Here is a 25,584-nt window from a genome sequence, read left to right as displayed (position 1 = left end):
CGATGAGGCAGAATTTCTAGAGCACTTTTTAAAAGTTGGCAAAGTGCTTTACACACGTTCATTCATTTGATCCTGTTTGGGACTTCACTTCTACCCCTTTCTAAGCCTCAGTTTCTCTTTTATTGAATAGGAGGTTGGCCCAGATGTTTTAAGGTGTCTTCTGAAAAGATGACCTCCCACTTTTCTCCTACCTACAGAACCCAGCAGAGTGGGAATCCCCTTGCTCAGTCCACCTCCCCAAATCAGCTAGGTACATGAATACGGGACGCGCACACACACAAAACAGGATTGAAAGACTTTTCTTTTAATTTTATTTAAAAAACCTCAGGTGCAATATTAAAAAGCAACTTAGACAGCCAGAGCAACAACCAGAGAGAGAAAGAGAGAGAGAGAGAGAGAGAGAGAGAAGGAAGGAAACAGGACAACCCACCATTTCAACCCTGGGGATCATCTCCAAACTGACCAAGGTTGGAAGGAATGGCATTAGGGTAAAGGAGAATAGGTGGGGTAAAAGGGAATGGCCAGTCCAGTCCTGTCCCTACTTCCTCAGGGTGAAACATTTACAAAGGTGAAGTCTGGCTGAATTGGGGGAAGGGCTAGGGGAAAAGGAGGGCATTCCTTCCCCCATAGCAGTCTAGTTGGGGGGGGGGGGAGAAGAGGGTTCCCTTCTGGTGTGATGCAAGAAGACCCTGCATCTACCCCTGCCATCACCCCCAGCTTGGAATGCAGGATGTGGATAGAAGAAAGATACCTACAGTTAAGGACGAGGGAGTTGGGAAGGGGTGACGATGAGGCGCCTGCCTCCCTGGAATCTCTTTGGGGAGTGTGTTGGGAAGAGGGTGTTCTCCCCCTTAGGGAGTTCCTGGATGCTAGGGACTCTTTAGGGCAGATGGGGCACAAGGGAACTGGGGAGAAGGAAAGGGGTAGGAGAAGCTCAGGGGTCACAGGGAGTCAGAGCTCAGCCGAGAAACCCATCAGGGTCATCATCTTCAAAGTGGCCCTGCTGAAGGACCTTGATGTGATGCTCATAGATTTTGAGGGCTGGCCCCAGTCGGATAGAGAGGCCAGTGAGCACATCAGTGCGTTGCATCAGTAGAAGGGACTTCCCATCAATTTCCTGGGCAGGGGAAAGAAGCAGGGTTTACTTGGGTCCAGCCTGGGACTCCCTCCCAAGCTCCTTCATGTGGCATCCTTCCGGTTCTTACTGGGGTCCCATTTTGGTCAGTTTTACTGTGTGTAAGGGGACACACAAGATGGATGGCCATGGGACCCTAGGGAGGGAGCAAAGGCCCCCTCAGGGGTGGGGTGCTGGCTCCAGAAAGATGGAGGTCTCACCTGTTCCTGGAAAGCAGAAGCCTGTTCAGGGAAGCCAGCCTCAGTAAAATATTCTACCACATCCATCACTGTCCACTCAACTGGGTCAGATGGTTTTTCCTTCCTGCCAGAGCTATGGATGCCCAAACAGACCATAACATTACCAATGTCATCCCACCTACCATTTGCCAAACACTTACCAAATTAAAATCATCATCTCATTGGATCCTTATACCAACTTCCTGAGGGAGGCAGAGGTGGGGTGATATAAAAATGATCACCCCTATTTTAGAGGAGGAAACTGAAGCTCAGAGGGGAAAGGCTGGATGATCTTAAGATTTGGGCTTGTTCATCAGTTAAACACTGTTGTTATCAACTCTGGGAATGAACAGGTGATAAGCCACTGCCCTTTAGGAGTCTCATCACTGCTTACAACCTGGAGGGGTGGTTAATGGATACCCATTTTATAGATGAGGAAACTTCAGTCTGAAGTTCTGTAAGACATGCCCAAGTTCGATGGCTTCTAAATGCTGAGAAACTAGCATGACTAAGTCTAAAATTCTACCTACGGAGCTCTGATGTTGTCTCCCTTGACTCCCTGGGGCCAGCCCTGGACTCAATTCAACACTGGGCCCAGTCACAAGAGACAAAAAAAATCAATGACTTACGAGCAACCAAAAGGAGTTCCATCTGCACTGGGCAAGGCTGGCTTTCCGGGGGGCAAAGGCACCGGCGAAGGAGAATCCGGCCCTGCGGCAACTGAGGCTAGGGGCAAAAAGGACATACTTGTCACTCTTCCCATATACCTCTGTATCAATGATCGCCCCTCTGAATTCCTTTCTTTCTCAGGTGACCTCACCCACTTTTAGAAAACGAGTTAGTTCTCAGTCCCAACTGCTGGCTCTAGCACAAAGAAGGGGACCCCAGTTCCTGGAACTTCTTTCTTACCTGAGCCCCCTTCCATCTTCACCACTCCCATTGGGAAGGCCTCTCGGGTTCCATCTGCTAGGGCTGAACGGTGACCCTCATCTTGGCGCCCAGGTGCTATGGAGGAATTCCATTCCCTAGTCCGTTCTTTCCCACTTTCCCGCTGGCCAGTCTCTCCATTGTACTGGTTCTGCCCACCGTGGGCACCCTCTCCCTCTGGCACCTCAGAGCCCTCTGACAGAGCAGACACTTCTTCTTCATCCTCTTCTTCTTCCTCCTCCCTCTGAGACTCTTCCCCAGACTTCTATAGGGGAATGGGCAGAGTTGGAATGTTTTTCCCAATCTTTTCCCATCCACTTCCATTCCCTGGATCTAGTCCTCATTCTCTCTGTGAGACTTGAAAGATGAGGGCTGACTGACTTCAGGGTCCAGAGTTGACTTCTGTCCTTGGAATCTCTACCACCTCCCAGAGAATTAACTCCTGGGAACCCTGACATGACACCCTTTTCCAGGTCCCAAACCAGACTGTCTCCAGGGCTTCTGGCCTATTCCTGAGGGACAGGAGGCTCACTTCTCACCTTTCTTTTCAAGACTCAGTGACTATGTCCTGGCCTGGTGGGTTCTTGGCCTCAATCCTCTCCTTCCTGCCTTGGGCTGAGGAGGAGTTTAGAGACTCCAAGCTCTTACTGGCCACAGACCCCCAGTTCTTATAAACACCCTAGCTCTCCCTAAAAGGGCTCATTCACCTTTTGCTTCCTTCCTGATCCCTCCCCTCCCTAGCGCAGTCTCCTCTTTAGTACAGCTCCCCGTCCCTAGGCAGGACTTTCATCCCCAGCCCTAGTCTTACCTTGGTTCGGGCTGCTCGGGAGCTGGTAGCAGGAGGCGCCCTTCCCGAACGATCGTTGCGGGGCAGGGCGAGACTGGCAATGCGGGTGCGCTCGAGGCGGCCTCGGGCCGCTGCCGCCTCCTCCTCCAGCAGCAGTCCCTGCACGCGCCCGCGGGTCAGCCTGCCTCCGCCGCCGCCACTGCCCCCGAGGTAGCGCACCACTTCCCGCAGGCTTACGGGCCGGGCTGGTCCGCTCCGAGACGCGCCCCCCTCCGGCGGCAGCGGCAGCGGCAGCGGCGACGGCGGCGCCGGCTCCCGGGCGGCGGCCCCTGCAGGCGGGGGGGCACGGCGCGGGCCGGGCGAGGGCGCCCCGGCCGGAGGCGGCGGAGGGGGCAGGGGTGCGGCCCGCTGCGCGCGGGGGGGCGGTGACGGGGCCGGAGCGCCCGGAGAAGGGGGCGCGGTGGTCGCCGCTGCCCGGGGCGCTCGGGGCGGGGAGGCGACGGGCGCAGGCGGAGCGGGCGGGGGCGGCGGCGGCGCGGCGGCAGCCCCCCGGGGGCCGCGCGGAGGAACGGGCGGGGTGGCGCCCCGGCGCGGCGGCTGCACGCGCGCCGCGTTGCGGTACGAGATGCTCCCCTTGTAGCTGACCCGGAGCACGGCGCGCTGCTGGATCAGCTTCTCCAGCTCGGCGCGCGTGCGCTCCGGCTCCGGCCCGTGCCGCCGCCTCACCATCCGGCAGATGCGCTCCAGGTCCGGCCGCGCCTTGCGCGAGCGCAGCGAGTCGATGGTGTCCAGGATCCACTCCTGGTAGCGGGGGGACGAGGCGGACGACGAGGCGGCAGCGGCCGCCGCCGTCTCCGGCGGGGGCAGGGCCGGGGGCCCCGCCATGCCTCCCGCCCGGCCCGGCTGCACCGTGCGCGCCGCCTCCCTCCCAGCGCGGCGCCCCCCCTTCCCCCTTCTCTCTCCTCCCCTCTCAAGCCCCGGCTCCCCTCCCTCTCTCCCTCAGCCGCCCGCCTCCTTCTCCTTCTCCTCCTCCTCCTCCTCCTCCTGCTGCTGCCGCCGCTGCCGCTGCCGCCGCCGCCGCCGCCGCCGCCGCCGCCGCTGCCGCTGCCGCCGCTGCTCTTCCCCCTCCCCCCGGGGGGCGCAGCGCCTCAGTGGAGCGGCGGAGGCGCTGCTGTTTCTTTGCAAAAAGAAAAAAAAAAGAAAGAAAAGAAAGAAAAGAAAAAAATTGCACAGACGGAGACACACGCACACTCACACAAAAACCCCGCTCCTCCTGGGCGCGCGCGGGTCCCGAGGATGGGAGGAGGGGGAAGCGCGAGCCGAGCCCCTCCCCGCCGCCACCGCCACAGCCGCCGCCGCACGCGCCGCCCGCCCCGCGGCCGGGACACTCCGGCCCCCCTTCTCAGCTATCCACCCACCCACCCCTACGCGCTCGCTTTTAAGGTGGAGCCGGGGCCCCGCTTAGCGCGCGCGACTCTACACCCCCCCCCCCTCCGGCGCCTCTTGCTTGCTCAGTCTCTCCCTAGCCTCAACCCCCCCCACCCCCAGCCCTTTACAACTCCCGCGCGCTTTTTAAGGAGGCGCCGCGGAGTTGGCGCCGGGGCGGAGGCGGGGATGGGGGGGAGAAGAGAAGGAGAAAAAGAGAGAGAGAGGAGAGAGGGAGAGGGAGCGCGCAGGGGGAGGGGGGAGGGGAGTGGGCGGGCTGGGCGGTGGCACTCTCCCTCCAGCCATTGGGCACGGAACCCAGACGTCCCCGCCACCCAGCCCCCTCCCCCTTTCTCACCCCCCCCCCCCCCCGCCATCCCCGCCCAGCGCTCCAGGCTCAGGACCGCACTTACCACCAACTCAGGGACTGGCGGAGCCAGGCGTCCCGCTTTCTCCGCCGCACTGCTTGGGCTGCGCTGCTGAGAAATCAGGGGCTGCAACGTCCGAACCTCCCCCGCCCGCCCCCCTCTGTCTCCGGCGCCAGCCGGTACCCCCAACTCTGGCCGCTGAGGGAGGGAGGATTCGGCCCCCTTTCCCCGCCCAGTCTGCCTTGGCCTCGCTCCCTAGCCGGCGCTGGAGCCGCCTCTCCGACAGCCGCACCGTGGATCGCGGAGCGATGGAGGCGGCGGCGTGGCGTAGCGCTTAGAGCTCAGGACGTGCACTCGGAGGGACCCCCTGGGCTCGCGTCCCTGCTCTGCCACGTACTAGCTGGGTGTGTGTCCTTTGGCTTGTCACCTTTGGGGACTGTTTCTCTCCACTGTCCCCCTCCCCGCCCCCTATAAAAGAAGGTTGGATGAGGCAGCGTCTAGTCAAGGAAGAAGCACTAGATCAGGAGTTGAATCTGAGTGCGATTTCCAGCTCTGCCCCTCTCTCGCTGGGAGACCTCGGGAAAGTCATTTCTGCTCCTGAGACTGGGTTCGCTGACCCAGCCAAAGGAGAGAGTCGGATTACAGGAGCTCTTTAAGCCCCTTCCATCTCGAGCTCCTATGATCTAGCCCTAACAGGATATTCGGCGAAGCCTGAAAGCTTGCCTTCCTCCACTGGGGGGAGAAACCACACCGGGAGCAGGTTTTAAAGGTCATTTTTCACCCCCTTCAGGCCCTTTAGTTCTCTGCTCAGAGAAGGATATTCATGGCAAAAACCACCTTGCAGCACAGTACCCTGAGGAAAGAACTAGAGCCCAGCAGGGCCATTCCCCGCCCCCTTCTCGACTTGGAATTCCAAGGCAGCTTTCCCTTAACTCCTTTTCTGGGGTCCAAGAGGGTATATAAGTAGGGAAGGGGTTAGGAATGACAGATTTTTTTTTTAAACAAAACTTTATTGGTAATAGTTTTCAAATGTTTACAACAAAGCACACCGTTAAAGAGGAAGTCATTTCCGTGAAACAAATTTCTTCGAATCACACAGGTTTAAATTCCCAAGTACCCCACCCCACCCCTACCCCTGGCCTATGAACTCCTTCAGGGATGGGGGTAAATTGAGAGGAGCAAAAAAAGAGAAACGGGGTGAGAGAAGTGGGCTGCTCTCCACTCCAGCTACTTCCTGGGGGGGGGGGGGGTAGGAAATGATGATAATTCAGATGCCTCAACAAGGGGTCAGGAGGAGGAGTGCTGGGTAGCTATCAGTCAAGCCTGATGAAGGGTGCCTCTAGGGATAGGGGATGATGGTGAGGCTATCAGGTGAATAAAAATTGGCATTCCCATGGCAAAAGGAAGCTCTCTACCTTGAAGAGGTAAAAACACTTCCCTTTTCCTTTCTCCCAGTCCCCTCCTTTCCCCACCCAGGATGGGCTGCACCCTCCACCTTGCTTTTGGGGAGTGACACTCCCAGATGGAATGGGAAGTTAGTGGCTGTGTATTAAAAATCTGCAGACAAGAATGGCTAAAATGCAGGAGGTGTGCCCCAGGGATATCTGGGAGGCCTCTTTGGCAGGGATCACAAACCAGGCTGCCTTGGTGGGATGAGAATTTTTTTTCCTAGTGCCCTAACACCCCAGGTGGGCAAAAAAATGGGGAGTAGGGAAGATGTCTGGGTTAGGGGAGCTAATCGTGAGGAAGGGAACCGACTGGGAGTAGGGGAGAGGGAATGCTGAAAGAGGCCAGGGCTCTTTCAAACTTGGCAGGATACCCCTAAAAGGGGATCTCACAATTGTTCCCACAACTCCCTGGTTGAGATCAGCAGCAAGAAATCCCCATCCCCAGGCCACAGACCCAGCTCAAAACCATCAGCTAAGATCCCAGAGGTTAAAAGCTCCATAGCCTTTGACCTAGGCAGATCCAGACACACATTAAAATGTATTGGGGACAGCTAAGGAAGGTGGGAAGGAGTTAGAAAGTATAACTTAAATAACATTTTTAATTTTCTTTTAAAATATAAAGGAGCCACGAAAAGTTTACTAAAACATCTTCCCAGGCAGGGTCTCTCCTTGTGAGGAATTGGTTTGTCTGTCCTTTTCCACCCAGATATGGTTCTGAGGTTCTAGGGAGAGGCCAGGAAAAGGACCAAGAATGGGGCAACTGTGGTCATCTTGGGAATTGAAGGTTTTCCAACTTAGGATCCCAACTTCCTAGCACTAGTGAGACTGATAAGGAACTACAAAAGCAGGGGCCTGGCTCCAGATACAAGTATCCCCCTCTGGGTGGGGAGATAGGGTAGAAATAAGCTGGATCTCTGGTGGTGTTAAGAGAGGGAAGGTTCAGGTCTGTTTGGACTAGAAAACTGATTTAAAACTTGCATGGAGTTAGGCAGAGCAGAGGGAACCCAGCCATGGAGTCTAACTGCTGGATCAAGACAGCAAGGGGAAAACTGTGGGGGTTAAGGATGGGAGGGGGGGCATCTGATATTTGAATCCCCCTCTCCCACCTGCCCCCCCAATAAAACATCTCCACTTTCTGATCCCCCTAGGGAAAAATTAATATGCAAGGGAACTCTGGGGCCCTCAGGCTGTTCAATCCAACCCCCAACCCCCCCTAACCCCCCCCCTCCCAGGACCCAGGGACACCATTAGAACTCAGCAAACTCCTTGGGGCACTTCTCGCTGATGGAGATCCGGAGCTCCTCCTCCTCATAATCATCAAAATTACTTGTGTCACCTGGGCCTTTGCACTTTGGTATAAAGGGAGCTTCCACCTATTGAGAAGCAAGAGAATCTTAGAGTTGAAGGTGCCCAACCTAGCCCTCTGCCTCTATTTCCTGCATGAAGGAACAGAAGTCCTAACAGGGAAGGCCTTGGTCAATGTTCAAGAGCAGTAGGGGCAGAGCCCTCCCACTCCCCACCCCCAAGTTGGGCCTTAACTCCATCTCCACGTCTGAACCAGGCCTGTAGGGTAGGGGTAAGAGCATCATCTCATACCCTTTGGGTGCAACAAGATGCCAGTAGCTTTCTAGGCCTCCCAGGACAGATCATGGAATGTCAGAAATAGGAAGAAACCAATCCATCATCTAGTCTAGAGAAGGAAAGTGGCTTTCCTTCTAAGGCCACAAAGGTTGGGTAGCAGAGCTAGGCCATGAAGCTCAGGATCCCCTGAGCAATCCCTTCCCTTGTTCTCTCTCAGTCCCACCATGCCCAAGCCTCTTCTCAGGCCCATGGCCCAGGGATCACACCTTCCTCTGGTAGATGGCGATCCAGTCGGTGGTGGCAAACCATTTGTGGTTCTTGATGTCATTGACACCATTCTTGAGGTTCCCATAGCGCTTGGTGAGGTCCACTTGGAGTAGATTCCGAAGCAGGTCCTTTAAGTCTGAGCTGAAGTGAGACGGGAATCGCACCTAGAAGGACAAGGAGGAAGGGGGTGCCAACAACACCAAGACAGTGGGCTCTCTCTCTCTAGGGAGGGAATGGACCAAGATCCTATTAGTGTTCCTAGTATGATCATTTCCATTTATGTGCATATCCAAAACCAATCCATCAAGTCTCAGCATTACCTCTCCATAAAAACCTTCCCTTCCCTTCATATACTAAATAAAACAAGTCTATTAAATTCCTAATATATGCAAGGCATTGTGTTAGCCCCTGGGGATATAAAGACAAAAATGGATCAGTCTTTGCCCTTAAAGAATTTTTATCCACTGGAATGTGAGCTTCTGGAGGTCAGCACCTGGGTTTTTGTCTCTTCAGGGCTCAACACACAACAGGGCACATAGTAGAGTATTAATAATAAATACTTGATGCTGGGGTAGCTAGGTGGCTTAGTGGATAGAGAGCCAGGCCTGGAGATGGGGGGGTAGGTCCTGGGTTCCAATCTGTCCTCCACATACTTAGTAACTGTGATTCTAGGCAAATCACTGAACCCCAACTCTAGCTCTTATGGCTCTTCTGCCTTGGAACTGATACTTAGTATCAATGCAAAGTACAGGTAAGGGTTAAAATAAATACATATTGAAAATGATGATACTATCTAGGGGATATACTATTTAAACAATGACTACAAAGTATATATGTAGAAATAAAAATTAACTTCAAAACGGAAAGAATGTTGTTAACTAGGGAGGAATCAGAAAAGGCCCCCTGTGTAGCAATGCTTAAACCTAAGATCCTAAGAAAGGGAGGTTAGGAGGCAGATCATTCTGGAATAGGGTATGAACTGTGCAAAGGCTGAGTTAGGAAATAGTGTGTGAAGGGTAGAAAGTGGTAACAAAATAAGTCAGTCTTGCTAGAGAGTGTGTCGGGGGGCTAAAATGAAATAAGAACGGCGAGGCTGGATATTTTGAGGGGCTTCAATGCTAAACTGAGTTAGCTGTTACTTGTCTTTGATCCAAGAGGCAAATAGGGAGCCATTCTGAATTTCTTAGTGAGGGGAGCCATAATCAGATCTGTTAGGAAAATCAATCTGGCATGTGTGGAAAAGCAACACCAGAGGCTGGAGAGCGATTAAGAAGCCAGAGCCTGAACTGGTGCTAAGGCTCTCTGATGTGAGTGGGAAAGGTGGCCCAGGGAGGCCTGGTAACTGCTTCATTCCCGGGGCTATGGGAAAGACATCAGTCAATGATGACTCTAAGACCAAACCAGAGGAACTGGAAGGAAGATGGTTCCATCAACAAAAATGAGAACTTTTTTTAATGCTTATTTTTCAGCTCCAGAGAGATACAAAAATGGGGAAATCTGGAAAGGTGGAGCAAGTGAGAAGACAAAGCACTGTTTAGCCCATGTTAAGCTTGAGGTACAAATAGTAAATGGTTAGAATTCACAATTCACCTATGCCTGGATCCTCTACTTCCCAATCCCATGCTGTATACTTCCTTTCCTGTACACTCAATTGGGGCATATTTCCTAATGACTCCCCAACTATGTCACAAGTTCCCAGAAGGCAGAGCTGTGTCTTATTCACCTTTGTTTTCTTCATAGGACCTAGTGCAGCATCTTATACATTGTAGAAGCCAATAAATACCTGTTGAGTGCCTTTAGCCCTTTTATAATATCTAATCAACACAAATCATCACCTCACTAAGTGATTTAGTAGGACAAGAAAGCTAGGTAGGCCACAGAAATGTCTTTCCTGAGACCCCAAAAGAGCCTGAAAGTAATGCTTCAAGCTGTCAGTCTAGGCCTCACCTTCCCAGAGACAATCTTTTCATATATCTGGATGGGCTGGTCAGCAAAGAAGGGGGGGTAGCCTGCTGCCATCTCATAGATCAGGACGCCTAGGGCCCACCAATCCACAGCCTTGTTATAGCCCTGGAGAAAGAAAGTAAAGATCAGGATGGAGAAAAGACCAGGGAAATGTGGGCAGAAGGGTTCATGAGAAAAGGGCTTTGGGTTAGAGTGAGGACTGAGGGTTGAGCTCTGCCTTAGTCTTATGAAAGGACAGCCAGCCGTTTCAGAGGAGCTCACCTTGCTAAGGATGATCTCAGGAGCCAGGTACTCGGGAGTCCCACATAAGGTCCAGGTTCGGCCTTTCACTCGCTTGGCAAAACCAAAATCTGTTACCTATGGCCACGAGAACTATATGAGGTCACACACACCATGGCTAAGAAAGCCCAGGGAAGGGCAAGCAGGAGAGAGCAAGAGAATGTGTGTATGGTGTATGTATGTGTTTGAGCAGGATGTGGCTGGAATTACACTCTGCAGTGATGTGCCATCTCTCATCTCTGCCCTGGGGAGTACCTGGATATAGCCCTGCTGGTCAATGAGCAGGTTCTCGGGCTTCAGGTCCCGGTAGATCAGGTCCAGTGAGTGAAGGTACTCAAAAGTCAGGACAATCTGAGCTGCATAGAAGCGGGCATGAGGCTCACTGGTGGAAGAAAAGGGAAACCAAAGAAGGATGAGGTGCTCGAGGCTACAGGGAGAGGAGCCTGCCTGTCTCTCCAGACTCCCTCCAACCAATACATTTTTAGAAATCAGGCTCTATGGTGCTTCTTCATTTGCAACATCATGGATCAGGGAATTTGCCCCCTTGCTCCAGGATGCCACATGCTGGCCCAGAGGATACCTTTGGAAGCTACTCACCTGAACCTCCCGATCCGCCGTAGGTGTGAGAACATTTCCCCACCTGCGACATACTCCATCACCATGTACAGATTTGAGTTGTCCTGTGATGAAAAGATATTCTTTTCCACCTTCATCCATACCCTCCTTAGAAGCCCTTTCCTTCCTCTTGAAAGTCTGGAGAGCTCAGCTCCTAGGCTCTCCTGCCTCTTCTTCAATATGCTATTTTATCTGCCCCACCCACTGCCAGAGTGGCACAAATGACACAAACTGTTCACATGTACCCCCAAAGTATAGGCTGCTGAGAAAGCCTTTGGTGAATGCGGCCAGATGCCAACCAACCCAATTTATAGTGATTACTAGAATACAAATGGAGCACCTGGTTACTCTTCTGGGGAGGGGGCTGAGCTCTGCATCCTCTCCACTGTTATACCTTCCCCCTCCCACCCTGCCCTCTTGGGCCCCTCCTGGCTAAGAGGCTGTTAGGAATACCTTGAAGGCGCATTCTAGTTTGACAAGGAATGGGAAGCTGATGGACTGCAGGATTCGCTTCTCATTCATGGTATGTTCTATTTGTTTCAGCTTCACCACCTTTGAAGGGAGAATGGGGGAATGAGATGAAGTAAGTTAGAGAGAAGATGGGTCAGTCTCTAGGCAGGAAGGAGAACTCCTTCATTTTTAGAAAGGAGGAAATGGAGGCCCAAGGATGATATAGGATTTGCCCAATGTAAACCAAGAGAGCTTGGGCTGGTCTCTTCTGATTCCAGAAATCTTTTTTCATTATACCAAGTTGCCCAAATTTCACACCTCTGTTTTCTGGCTCATTTATGTACATCCTCTATTCCCTCCCTTCATATCCAGAACCTATCTTCTAGCTTTTTTCTTAGCTCATCACTTGGGAGATATCAGGAATGTGAACTAAGAGCAGCTCTTTCCCTACATCCCTAGGATAAGGGGAAGAGAAAGAGAGAAAGATTGGGGGGAGAAATAATATGTGTGCATGTATGTGTAGAATAAGGAATGAATTCATGAAGTACGTGGCACTAGAGTGCTGGGGAATCAGAGGGCAATGCTTACCTTCTGTTTATCAAGGATTTTCATGGCAAAGAAATTCCCTGTTTCCTTGCTCTTCACAAGCACCACTCGACCAAAGGAACCAGTGCCTAGAGTCTTGAGTCTTTCATATAAATCCAGCTGAATTACAGATGGCTGAATAAAGAGATAAGAAAATCTGTCTTTCCTTTGGTCTCCAAGGGGTATCCACTACTGCCCCTTTTCCTCCTCCCCAATCCAGTTTGGAGTGGACAAGTATCATGATGGAAGCTGGAATCTCTTTTTGTACCACAAGAGGGGGCCTTACCAAGACAGAAGGAAGGGAAGGTATATTTCTGAGGTATGATAGGGGGTGAGTATAACTCTGGCATGGGTTTAGGAGCTCCTGGCAGCTGTTGAGGGAACAGCTGAGGCTGAGCTAAACCCTATGGCTCAGAGCTGGCAGAGGGACGGAAGAGGATAGGGGGAAAATGAAGACAGAGATTTTCCTGGGATGACAGTGTCATAGCCAATGGAGAAAGCTGTATGGAGGCTTTGGGATTGGATGGATACAGGACCCTTTGGAGAGTTTTGGGAATGCAGGGCCTACCACCTCCAGTGACTACCTCCCCCCCTAGCCCAGGCCCACAACTTGAGGTACCTGACTTGGATTTTCCCATTTCTTGAGGAATTCTTCTTTGGCTTTGGCTAGAAACTCTTTCACTGAAAGGTAGGAGAGCATGAATTAGAGGCTTCATTAAACAGAGAAGGGAGCAGAGGGGATTCATAGAAACTCTGGGAAGACCCCATAAGACACTAGCAAGTTTTAAAAAAGATGAGGGGCAGGTAGGTGGCCCAGAGGATGGAGAGCCAAGCTGGGAGATGGGAGATCTAGGTTCAAATCTGGCCTCAGGCACTTCCTAGCTATATGACCCAGGGCAAGTCACTTAATACCAATAGTCTAGCTTTTACTGCTCTTCTGCCTTGGAACTGATATGACTTCTAAGACAAAAGGTAAAGGTTAAAAATACAAAGAAAAAGAAGACACTGGCAAGGAAATGCAGCAAGTCAACAAATATTTAATAAATACCTGAGACAGAAAAGGCACTGTGCCAGCTACTAAGGATAAAGACAGATGTGGGAAACATTGTCTGCCCTCAAAGAACTTACTTCATATGCATAATCTTTTACACTGCAAATGCTACAACTTTGGAAGGATAGTGAGTTCTGCGGAAGTGGAGAAAAGGTAACACTGGACTCAGACCCCCTGTGCCAATACTGTGTGTGGGATGGGGGTGGGGTAAGGGAGAAGGAGAGACGAAGAGACTGATATGTGTGGTGGTAAGGAAAAGTTAGAGGTAATTCAAAGGTTTTAAACATGAAAGACTGAATAAAAGGAGATACCACACATTACTATTATTAATAAGTATTAATATATATTGTTACTGATAATGATATGATTCATTATATAGCTGTTCAAAACCTATCCCTTAACTCTTCTTCCTCCTTCACTTCTCATATATGGTCAATTATTGGACCCTCTGGACTCTGCTCCCATATCCTCTTTCATTCATTGCTTCTTCTCTTCTCACATACCCTCACCCAGGCCTTCATTATTGCCAACCTGGGCAGTAATACCCTCCCCTTCCAGGCATTTGTTGAATTCAAATTCATCCCTTAAAGACCAGTTCAAATATCCCATCATCTAGAACAATTCTGGTTCCTGTCAAGTGAGAAAGACCTTCCCTGTTGAACCTCCTGTATTATGGAGTAGTTATCTGTGTTGGTCCCCTTTGGACTATAAGGTTTATACGAGCTGGGCCTGTCTTACTTAAACTTTTTAAATTGCTCTCAGTACTTAGAATACTGTTTGCATACAGCAGGCACTTAATATGTTATTGTTAGTGCAGAGCTGAGTCTCATCCACTTGAGTAGGGCTGTGGGTAACTCCAGTCCAACTGAACTCAATCTAAGGTACATACTAATTCTTTCCCCAACGGTCCACTCCTCTAACACCCTTCCTCTCTCCCCCCACCCCTCAAAAGGGAGCCTATTGCCTTCTAGAACACAGCCAATAAGAGAAAAGCTAATTTCTGCTGGGCCTCTCCCTCTCATAGCTAAAGAGTTTACTCTGGCACCATCATAAAGTGTCTAGACATAGGGGTCTTTCTCTAGAATAGGATCAGAATCTGAGTTACAGGCCCAGATTACTCCCTGCCCCTCTACCCCCAAGCTCTGACCTACATTCCATGGACGACAATGTGGGCTGAGGTATTTATAGCCCTGGGATTTGGCTGCTTGTTCTGGTCCCTTCTCTAAAGAGGACTGGGTCCTAGGGTGAAGGAGGTCTCCACATGGAAGGTCCTCACATTATTCATTGGCCTTGTCCACCCAGCCTGCTCCTGCAGGCACCTTTTGGTACACTTGCAGCATTTTTCCCCTTGACCTCTCCCAGGGGGACTCAGTCCCACCTCCTTTAGAAGTCCCTCAATGCCGTCATCACCTATTTCTAATAATAGCAGCTGACATTGTTGGAGTGCTTTAGTTTTTCTGCGGCATCCCTGTGGGGTGGCAGTATGAGTACTATTACCTCCTTTTTTATATCTGGAGACCTGAGGCTCAGAGACTGTCAGTCCCCTTAGGAGACCCTACATTTCCACCAAACTGGCTTACCATTACCTAATCCTGATACTATCTGGTGGCCTTCCCTCTTCGCATCTCAAAAACTTTCTCTAGTCTTCCAGACTACTTCCTCTGGGATCCCCCTAAATATATCACAGTGCTTTCTCTCCCCTCACAGGACTTAGGAGTATCCTATCCTAACATACCACATCCATCTCAACTGACTGTAAGCCACGTGAGGGCTGGGCCTGCTTCTTTTATCTTTGTTCAAATCTGGTCTCAGACATTTACTGCCTGTATGACACTGGCCCAGTTACTTCACAATGTTTGTCTCAGTTTCCTCATCTGTCAAATGAGCTGGAGAAGGAAATGGCAAACCAGTCTAGTATCTTTGCCAAGAAAACCCCAAATGGGGTCACAAAGAGTCAGATAGGGCTGAAAGGACTCATCAACCATGTCCACCACCACCACCACCACCACCTTATACAGTGTCTAGCAGGGTTTGCTGGTTTGTTTTGTTTTTAATCTAGACCAATAATTTCATTAAGACAGGGAAAGTGGTAAAGATCCACACTTCTCTGTACCTTTGTGGTTTTAGAGAACAGTCTGGTGCCCTATGGGCCTTGCCCACTGTCACATAGCTATGTCAGGGGGAGGATTCCAATACTGTTCTTCCTGTTTCTAGATGCTAACCATGTCCTACATGATGGACCTCTCCTGGACTCCTTGAACATGTTGGGGCTTAGGACCTGGTATGTGAATTGAATGAAGGGATCAGTCTAGGGTCACTGGACTAGGACTTTAAATCATATCTCCTCCTGCTCTTCCTACTGGATCATCCTGTTTCTCTGGCACCTTAAGGTTTGCAAAGTGCTGGCTTTACAACATGTCAGTGAGGAAGAACACTGTTTTATCACACCCATTTTAAAGATGCAGAATTAAGGCTCAACAAAATGAAGTAGTTTGTCCAAGGATACTTGAACCCTGACCTGAGACTCTCCATCTACTGTCCAAGCCTCGTTCCACAGGCCCAGGAATCTCTTATTCACATAGCAGGCAAGCCCTAGTCCTTTTATCTTTAGCCAAATAGGGAAGGCCCACTTTGGCGTGAGTCAGAAGGTAGCAAGAAACAGGTATTAGATAAATGTGGAAGATGCCTACAATCAGTAAGGAAGTTGGGAAGAGAATAAATCTTGGCTTAGGCTTCAGGAGCTCAGGGCTTTAGTTTGGACTCTGTACTTCCTTGCTTTGGGAACTTTGGCTTCGGCCTTTTACATTCTGAGCCTTAGTTTCCCTGTCCATAAAATGAGGGGGTTGAAATTCTAAGATCCCTTCTGACTCAGAAGATCTTTGAAAGTAACAGAAGGGATAGTTAGGTGGTTCAGTGGATAGATAGCCAGGCCTGGAGACAGGAGGTCCTCAGTTCAAATCTGGCCTCAGACGCTTCCTGGCTGTGTGACCCCGGGCAAGTAACTTAACCCAAATTATTTTACCCTTACTCTAACTCTTCTGCCTTGGAACTGATATTTAAGACAGAAGGTAAGGGTTTAAATAGAGAATGAAAGAAAGTAACAGAGGAGCCGAGGAGACATGGCTAAAGGGATTATGTTACCCCACAGACAAGAACTGTTCTGAGAAAGGAAATAAAGTGAGCCTTAGGCCCTTAAGCCTCCACTTTTCTGAAAAGAGAAAGTGACTGCTTCTAGAGCAAGAACCTGAATCTTCTCCCTCCTGCCACTTCTTACCACAGTCCCCTTAGAAGTAGAGATGGAACCCAGAATCTCCAAGACCAGCCATCTGCCCTCCCTATCAGGTTGGAGGCCTACTCCAAAATGGTACAAAGACAAAGCCCTCAGAGGTCCAATGTCAGGAGTAAGCAGCCAGTCAGACTTCAGCTGACATTGTAGAAGAAAGAATAGGATAGCTGAACAAATTTACTAATCTTCCTACACCAAATGGAAGCTTCCCCAGAAGAGATTCTATTGCCATTGGGGCTTTCAGGCTTTAGGACATATCACTCGGCCTAGTGAAACCAAGATTTCAGAAGATTTTGTCTTTTCCAGCTGCTTCTCACCCTCCTCTCCTCCTAGTTCACTCACCCCACTTTCCCTATCTGGGGAGGACAGGACAATGTGAAGGTCCTTCAGTGGAAGCCCTACTCCCAACACTTCCTCCCAGCTCCCCTCCAGGGAGAATCACTGGGATCATAACATCTGTAAGTTGGGATGGGTATTGTTTCTGCTGCCCCTTTTCTGGTATCCTGGTAAGGTAAGTCTCAGCATGTAGTACCAGTTCCTGGAGAAACACAGGGCCTCCTATGGGGAAAATGTGAAACAGAGCACCTCCCCATTGGGGAAAATATGAATTCTCAATTGCTCCAAGTTGGCACCAGGGGGCTGAGACAAAGCAGGCCAAAGCAATGCCATTGTTTAGGGCTTTAAATAGATCATTGAGGTAGTACTGGGTCTGTCCAGATCCCACCCATCATCCCAGAACTAGGCCAGGGTGGGGCAAATGGGGGTAGGGAGTCGGGGGTGGGGAGAGAAAGGAATGGGAGCCCAACCAAGTGGTCCTACACCAACCTCTACTTCCTGCCTCTTTGAAGGTTGATTCCCCGATGTGTGTGTGGGGGATCCAGGATGAATGCCAAGCAGCAATGAAGATTAGGAGCCAATGCAGGTCAGGAGCTGGGGTGGCTGGTTACAGCTTCGGCCCCCAGAGAGTGTGGCGAAGGTAGTTGACAAAGCGCACAGCCAGGTGGGCCCAAAGAAACAGCTGCAGCCACAGCTGGAAGGTCATTTCTGAGGTGCTCTCAGGCTCCATCCCCTCTGCCCTTCTCCGGAGGGATCTCTCTGGGATCCCTTGTTGGGAAGGCTTGGAAAGAGGCAGATGAGGAAGACCAGGAGCAACAATGTCAACCTCAGCCTTCTGGCAAGATGGAGCCAGAGAAGTGGAAGGAGGAGCCAGTTGCCAGGGGAGCACTTAAAGGTACCTGCTCTCACAATCTCTCAACTGTTCTGGAGATCATAGCATATAGAGCTAGAAGAGACCCTAGAAATCTAGTCCACCTCCCTAATTTTCCAGAAAAGGGAGGTCCAGAGTAAGGAAATCATTTGTTCAAGGTCAGCCCTATAAGGGTAGAGAGTAGTTGTCTCTAAGTGTTTTTTTCTTTCTTCCTCAGGCCAGTCAGCTAAGCTGGGCTATGTTTTTGCTCCAAAGGAGTCAGAGCTTGCTTGGCCTTGTTCTTCTTGACTGGTAGCACTAGGGTCAGGGTGTGCTCCTGGGAACTTGTCCAGTGAATAGGCATTCCCTGCTTGTCTTACTGCAGGGTTAGGACTTGAAGAGGTTAACAGCAAGGAAGCAGCCACTGGGAGTCCCCAAGAGGGCAGAATCATTCCTAGGGCTTTCTTAAGTGATATAAGGAAGATGGAGGGGAAAAGGAAAGATGAGAACTAGTACCTTGAGGTATGGTATCCATGCAACATATTTCTTTAAGTTACTCCCATATGATTCCTTCATTAATGGAGAATTTGCTTCCCTAACCCAGATCAAGCTTCAAATTAAAAGTACTCTCCTCATCCAAGCCACCTGTAGGTTGGTGTAAAAGAGAGGAACTGGCTAGAATTAATCTTTACCTTGTGCTAGCGCCTAAAACAGAGGGCTTCTAAGCTAACTAATTGCTCCTTTCACTGCCCTAATGTGCTTCTCTCTCTGACAACAGAGCTTCAATTAGAAAAGGAACCACAGACTCTTAATAGATGGAAAGTACCCTAACAAGCATCTAATTTAGCCTTTATTTGAAGACCAAAGTGATGAAGAGTGTATCCTCTCCAAGGCAGCCCATACCACTTCTGAACAACTCTTTAAGTGTTAGGAATTTTTTTCTTATATAGAGCTGAAATCTGCTTCTTGAACCTCATACCCACTGTTCCAAGTTCTATTCTCTGGAGTCCAGCTTTTGCCAACCACCTTCCTATTAGGAAGTGAAGATCATAACAATAACAATAACAACAACAACAACAACAAAAAGACAAAAGGCAGCTAGTAGTTCCTGAGATTTGCAAGTACTCTGCAGCCTTTATGGAAAAGACATGACTGAGAAGCCACTGGTATCAACTTCTCTTCTTCCAGATAACAGGAGAACCAACATTAGGCATGCATCTTGCTGGAGAAGCTAGATTCCTATAGGGTAACCAATTTCTTCATCTTTAAGCAACCCCTAACTTGAAGCATTTTTGGTCACTCCTCACTACATTTTCAATCTGATATTAATTCTGGGGAAAATGCATTTTTAAAAAAGCTCCAAGCTAAAACCAAACAACAAACCCTCAATACTGTTCTTCTCAAATTTAAAAAAGGTCAAAACAACAAAGTCAAAACAGAAGATGGCACAAACTGATCCCAGAAACTTTTCTTAGAAGAGGAAGCTCTAGTCACAAAATTCTAAGGCAAGAGTAGCTATCTCATCAATTTACTCAACAGACTGGGAACTCCTTCCCAGGCCTCTGATACTATAAAATTAAAATCCACTCCAGAAGCAGAGCAACAAATATCACTCTAGTAATGTCAAGAGGTGCTTTTGTATTCAAATTTCAAAACCCAGAGGCCAACCATGTCAGTGTCCACAAGGCTCACTTTAAACAGTTCCACTACTTCCAAAATCAAAATCAGGATGATAGATTTAGTCAGAAAGGATCTACTTTGTTACTTTACAGATGAGAAAACAGAATCAAAGAGGACATGACTTGCCCAAGGTCTGATGGCCATTAAATGGCAGAATCAGGATTCAAACCCTGGTGTCCTCACCTCAAGCCTCAGGGCTTCTTCCATTATATTGAATTGCCTGTCCATACACAGCCCAGCAGGAGCAGCTCACCCAAACTCCACCCCTCTCCAGTAGAGAGCATATGTTTATGTGGGGGTGGGGGTGGTAGGCTAGGTAGCCCCTCAAGGGAAGGGCTGACAAAACTCATATAAGATTATAAGACTAGAGATGCAGAGAGGGGCCCAAGAGGTATCTGGTCCAATTCACTAGTTTTACAGATAGGATAATTGCGGACGGGAGATCGAAGTTTCCTGCCTGAGGTCTCACAGGTTCTAAGTGGTGGGCAGGATTCAAACCCAGGCTCAGGCTCTTTGCAGAGAACATTTGCTGGGGAGAAGATGGAAATGTGGGAAGGGTGTGTGTCCTCTCCTTCTGAGGGTTCCCTTTACAAGGTCAAGGCATCCCCAAGCTCTGCTTTATGCCACAGCTATCTCTTGCCCACCCACTCACTCCTCTCCCCACACTCTGCTTGCCAGGGGCAGGGAGCATGGCATGGCTTGCCCACGGGTTACTATGGCAACAAGGGTCCTGAGGGGCTCACCCTCAGCAGCCATCACGCTGTCTCTCTCTCACAGGACAGCCCCTTCTATGGTGGCTTCGAAGGGCCAAAGCTCGTCCAGAGGTCTCCTCAGGGGGCTTTTCCCCACCCCGGCCCAACAGGGGGCTCAAGGGGGAGGAAGAGCAGCACAACCTGGGAGCCTGAAAAGGGGCCGATTACCCCCTCTGGCTCTCCGTAGGAAGCGGAAGGGAAGCGCAGGGCAGGTTGGCCCTCCAGGGCTTCTGTAGGGCTGCACCCAGCCCCCCACCTCGAGGAGATAGCCGGAAGGCACGTCCTCAGGGCTTCCCCAGCTCAGCCACAGGGGTTTCTGAGCTCTAAGCGGCCCCCCTCCAAGTAGGAGAACCCCACTGCCTGCCCGCCCGCCCCTCATTTGGCAGATTGCCAACAGGCTAAGTGATTACATCTTGGTTCTTTATCAAAGCAGCCGCCAAACTGGACCGGAAGCCGGGCTGCCCACCCCAGATCTCAACTCAGCACTACAGCAAGTCCGGAAGTGTCGTTAGTCCTTGGTCTCCCAGGGGTTGGGGTCATTGGTCCCATGCCCAGGCCATTCTGCTCTGTTCTCCCTTCCCACACTTTGGGCAAACACCCAAAGAACTGTTCCTTTGGGATTTCAACTCCCTTTGTGCCTTTTCCAGGGAAAGGGGCACATCTTTGAACAGCTCCTCTAGAAGGCAACTGGGAGCGCCTAAAAGCCCTGAGTCACTCCAGCCCCAAGTTCCAAAAAGTTTGGGACTTAATTTTCTTTCCTTGGGTCTTCCCTCTGTATCTTGCTCTTCTTTCCCCAGGATATCCACAGGCTTGTTTTAATCCAAAATCTTCAAGAATCTTTTCTAGCGTCATCCCAAATAGAAATAAACCTCCCACCACCTAAAAGCAGTTGCCGATTCCCACCTCCCACAAGTGACCCTTTCTCCCTAGATTGGGAGCCTACTCTTCAGAGTTTTATCTGAGGCCCTGCCAGAGGACAACATCCCACCAATGAACTTCTTCTAACACTACAGTCTGTTCTTGAATCTGGTTCTTCCTCTATCCAGGACCTGTTCCTCTGCCTGTAATTTTTCTAATGGCTGTGTGGGGCCAGAATTTGGAGAACCAGAAATTACTGCAATGCTTTCATCAAAAGAATTTCTAAAATGATTTGTCATTTTAGAAATGAGATGATAGGATTTAGACTTGAGATCAATAGCTATATTCTACTGCATTTTCATTTATTTTGTTAACTATTTCCCAATTATATTTTAATCTGGTTTATGCAGTGCTCATTTTTGACACCTCAAAAATCTAATCCCCTTATTCAGGCAACAAACATTTTTAAAGCATTTATTATATGCCAAATACTGTGCTAAGCACTGAGGATAGAAGGAAATACAAGCCATTTAGGTGAGGCAAGAGGTAGTGTTGGACTTGGAATTAGGAAGACAGGTGTTCAAAAGCTGTCTCAGACACTGAATGTGTGACCTTAGGCAAATCTTAACTTCTTTCAGTCTCAGCTTCTCCTTCTATAAAATGGGTATAACACTAACACCTACCTCCCAAGGCTATCTTATGGATCAAATGAAATATCTGTAGAAAGATTGTGTTATAGAAATACTAGCTATTATTATTTAGAGGTGAATTTTAGACCATAATTATGCTGCATGAGGACAGGGTTTTTCTTTTCTTTCTTTAAAAAAAAATCCTTACCTTCTTAGTATCAATTCTAAGACAGAAGATCAGCAAGGACTAGGCAATTAGGGTTAAGTGACTTGCTCAGGGTCACACAGCTCGGAAAGGTCTGAGGCCAAATTTGAACCTAGGTCCATCCAACTCCAGCTCTATCCACTGTGCTACCTAGCTGCAAACACTCCCCCCTCCTTTTAAAGAGGACAGAGACTTTCATTTTTTATCTGCATTTTCAGATGTGCTTAGGACTCTATAAAAAATGTGAGATTTCATATAGGAAACTTCTGACTGAGGTCTTCTCTCTATTAATGCAAATTTGCACTGAAACTGATAAGTCTTAAGTTTTCCTGGGGCACTGGGAAATTTATTAGACATTAGTAATTTATCCAGGGTCATGTAATTAGTATGTGAAAGGTCAGGATCCTTGAAGTGTGCTATGCTTTCTCTTTCTCCAAGTTGTCAGCATGCAGGGGCCTTGAACCCCTGAATGATCATAGAATTCAGAGCTGGCAGGAAACCGTACTAATCTAGTACAACCCCCTCATTTTATTAAGGAGTATACTGTGACCTAGAGAAGGAACCAGACTTACCTAAGGTCACACAGATAATAAAGAAGCAGAGCCAGAATTTAAACCTAGGTCCTCTGATTCTAAAATCACTGTTCATTCTACTACATCACCCTAACACCAGAATCACCTAACTCCTTTTCCAAAGTACCTTGGGTATTTCTCCTAAAAGGAGTACAAGGGAGGCCAGTGTAGATCCAGGATAATTTGCAGGCCCTCCACTGAAGTGAAAGGTTATTTACCCTATGGGCAAACAACTTAGTTGAACTCTTTAAGTATCCCCTTTAAGTTTCCCTGGCTACAGCCACAGGCACAGTTTGAACAGGAAGGTGCAAGAGGATTCTGTCTAGTCAGATATGAAAGGGAAAGAAAGAAAGGAACTTTCCTAGAGCCCCAGGAAGGGCTTCTTAATTCTTAGTAATTCCCCCAGGCCCTAGAGGATCACCAATAAGTAATCTTTTATCCACCTCCGTCCCTCTCCTTAAAGGTTTCTCATAATCTTCTGCTCCAGGGGAGCTGCATTTAAGGATAATTTCTTCCAAGTAGGCAATCAGTATAAGAGTCGGGTCCCTCTTCTCCATATCTCCTCAGCCTTCACTTTCTGAGGTATTGAGTGCTCTAAGAGCTCTCCCTTCAGCTATTCTAGTATAGTCTCTATTCTAGAATATCCTGCTCATCTCCTATTAAGCCCTTGGCTGTGGTCACTTCTGCATCCTCTCCCCATTGCCTTGCTTACTAAAATTGGGAGATCACCAGTTCTCTTTCTAGCACAATAGACCAGAAACTTATCAAGGGCAACTGATCTCTCTCTAATGGGAAATTGCCTGAAGAGAAAACAGGCAGAGAGAATCCAGGGGCATCTGGCAGACTGAGGGAGCCAGTTGTGAAATACAGGTTTATTGAGGGCTTCTGAAGGTGCTCAGATTGAGGGTGGGGATAGAGTACAGAGAACATCCAAGAGATATGGTGGGGAAAAGACCTATCTCTACCTGATGTGCAGCTCTCTCCTTTAAGAGGCAAGGGTAGGAGGGCATGATTAGTTCCTGAAAGGACAAAGTCTGCCCTTGGAGTAGATGGGCAAGACCCAGAGCCCACAAAATATGTCTGCTTGCTTAGGGTATGGGAAATGAAAGAAATGTGGATGAGAAGCCACCGAGAGGGTTTGATTAATTTGAACACAGGGAATCTCAACCCCATCCCCATCCAATTCTCTAACAACTAGAGTGTGTGTGTAGGGATATTCTGGGGAAATACATAACTAGATATGAATGTTTAGGAAGAGAGAGAGGAGGAAAAGAGACAAAGATAAAGGGGAACCATATGAAAATATTGGGGTGGCATGGAGGGTAATTGTATTGAAAACTTCAAACTACTTAGCTATCTATTGGAGATAAATAGTCAAAGGACATGGACAGTTTTCAAAAAAAAAGAAATGCAAACTATAAATGCCTAAAAAAACATACTCCAAATCACTAATAAAAAAATGCAAATTAAAACCCTTCAGCTTTATCTCACATTCAGCTAGTTGGCAAGGATGACAAAAAAAAAATGAAAGTCATTGCTGGAAGTTCTGTGGAATGTTGGATATACTAATGCACTGTTGGTGGAACTATTACTTGGACCAACTGATCCAACCATTCCAAAAAACTATTTGGAACTATTTAAGAAAAGTGACTAAACTGTACATAATCTTTGACCAATTCATCCCACACTAAGGAACCCAAGGTGGTCAAGAACAGAAAGATCCACTATATATCAAACAATTCATAGAGGCACTGTTTGTGTTTGCAGAGACAAATCAAATCAATTTTCCATTGACTGGGGAAAGGCAGAGCCAACTGTGAAATATAAATATAATGGAATATCATGCAGTTATATACAAATACATATACATGTATGCATACATGATCTATAATTGAAGCAAAATGAAAGATATTTACACAAAGAAACAATATATACAACTACAAGAATGTGAGAAAAAAAAACACTAAGAGGAAGCTAACTCTATCAAATAGACTTCCCTCCTATTGTCAGAAACAGAGAACTAAAGGATCAGAAAGTAGCTCGTTAGCCAAAGAAATCACTATATCTATTGTTTTTGCCCGTTTTTCTTTGTTACAAATAAAGAGTTCAATGAGGACCCAAGAGCAAAAATGACTGATGAAAATCAAAAGATGTAAAAAAAAATTCCAAAACAAAACACTTGGGAGGAAGGTTAACAGACAGGAACCTTCTGAGATGCTTTTTAAAAAGGGTGTGGTGGTCAATGGACCCCGGGCTTCCAGGAACTCCTGTCATTGATCGACAGTCAGAAACTAAGAAAAGGGGCAGGATGGAGATCAGGCCAAACTTCTGGGGGCCTTGCAAGAAGGAGGAAGGGTGGGCCAAGAGTCTGGGCCCCAGTTCTGGGGCTGACAGCTGGCCATGGCTTTGGCAGCAGTGGGGAGGAGGGGGATGGTGAGGCCAGAGGGAGGTGGGCAGAGGCAGGGACCACACACAGTAATTTCGATAGTGACGGGGAATGAAACAACAGCAATAACAACAAAACGGAGTCGTAATTTAAAAAAGGAGGGGGGGAGGAGGCGGGGAGGGAGGATGACCGGAAGGAGGGGAGCGGTGGAGGTCATATGTTTCAGGGCTGCTAGAAGGGACTTGATAAATGTAGTCTGACCCCATCTTTTTACAGATGAGAAAACAGATCCAGAAAAGTTCAAGGGGAGGTGGGAGGTGGGGAGTGGCAGGAGTCCACTCAGAGACGGGCCTTGGGGGTGCGAGGAGTCGCAATGAGAAGCTCTGCTGCCTCGCAGATGGGGGGAGGTCCTGGGGAGGGGGGGTGATAGAACGGACGCTGCCAGAGGGCAGGGGCCGTTTCGTTTCGTCTTAGTGCCTATTGCGGGAGCTGGACACCTGGGGTTGCTGGGGTGGGATCGGATCGGGGATCGCGGCCTGGCCACTCACCGCTCTCCTGCTCGCTGCCCTTCTTGGCGGTGGCTGCGTTCCCCATCTCTGCGACGCTGGCGCTGGCTCCGGCTCCGGCCGGGTCCCCCCCACCCCCCGCCCCGGGCTGCGGCGCTGGCGCTTGCACTGGTGCTGGTGCTGGCGACCGGGTCCCCCACCCCCCACCCCCAGCCCCGGGCGGCGGCGGAGGTCGCGGTCGCGGCTCCCGTAGCCCCGCTCCCCCCCACCCCCCAGCCGGCTTCCAGTTCCCGGGTCCCGCGTTTCCCTAGAGCTTGGCTGGGGAACCAGAAACGGAGTCCGTGGCTGACGCCCCACGGTCCCTGCACCCCACTACCCATTGGCCCCCGACGCCTTGACTGACGGTCCCTCGCACGCCATTCA

At 49.4% G+C, this 25,584-nt stretch overlaps 2 protein-coding genes across 3 annotated transcripts; both read right to left on the bottom strand.

Annotated features, from left to right (window-relative positions):
* Positions 1–288: 288 nt before the first annotated feature.
* On the bottom strand, positions 289–4,484 carry SAMD1 (sterile alpha motif domain containing 1). Its single transcript, XM_007507886.3, has 5 exons — positions 3,089–4,484; positions 2,263–2,545; positions 1,983–2,079; positions 1,336–1,447; positions 289–1,117 (listed from the first exon to the last, which is right to left on the bottom strand). Exons 1-5 carry the CDS (start codon positions 3,950–3,952, stop codon positions 959–961), a joined length of 1,515 nt encoding a protein of 504 aa, XP_007507948.2. The 5' UTR covers positions 3,953–4,484; the 3' UTR covers positions 289–958.
* Positions 4,485–5,849: 1,365 nt separating this feature from the next.
* On the bottom strand, positions 5,850–25,535 carry PRKACA (protein kinase cAMP-activated catalytic subunit alpha). 2 transcript variants are annotated; one of them, XM_056822602.1, is made up of 10 exons: positions 25,204–25,535; positions 12,670–12,731; positions 12,054–12,185; positions 11,469–11,567; positions 10,998–11,080; positions 10,656–10,782; positions 10,383–10,478; positions 10,104–10,226; positions 8,156–8,320; positions 5,850–7,681 (listed from the first exon to the last, which is right to left on the bottom strand). In XM_056822602.1, exons 1-10 carry the CDS (start codon positions 25,247–25,249, stop codon positions 7,556–7,558), a joined length of 1,059 nt encoding a protein of 352 aa, XP_056678580.1. In that variant the 5' UTR covers positions 25,250–25,535; the 3' UTR covers positions 5,850–7,555. The 2 variants fall into 2 exon arrangements, with proteins under 2 accessions (XP_056678580.1, XP_007489125.1); XM_007489063.3 differs by lacking the exon at positions 25,204–25,535 and adding an exon at positions 19,997–20,205.
* Between the last annotated feature and the right edge of the window lie 49 nt (positions 25,536–25,584).

This window comes from Monodelphis domestica, chromosome 3, assembly GCF_027887165.1.
Source record: "Monodelphis domestica isolate mMonDom1 chromosome 3, mMonDom1.pri, whole genome shotgun sequence".
NCBI lineage: Eukaryota > Metazoa > Chordata > Mammalia > Didelphimorphia > Didelphidae > Monodelphis > Monodelphis domestica.
Note: the sequence above shows the minus strand (reverse complement) of the source record. Positions and strands in the feature narration are given on the sequence as shown.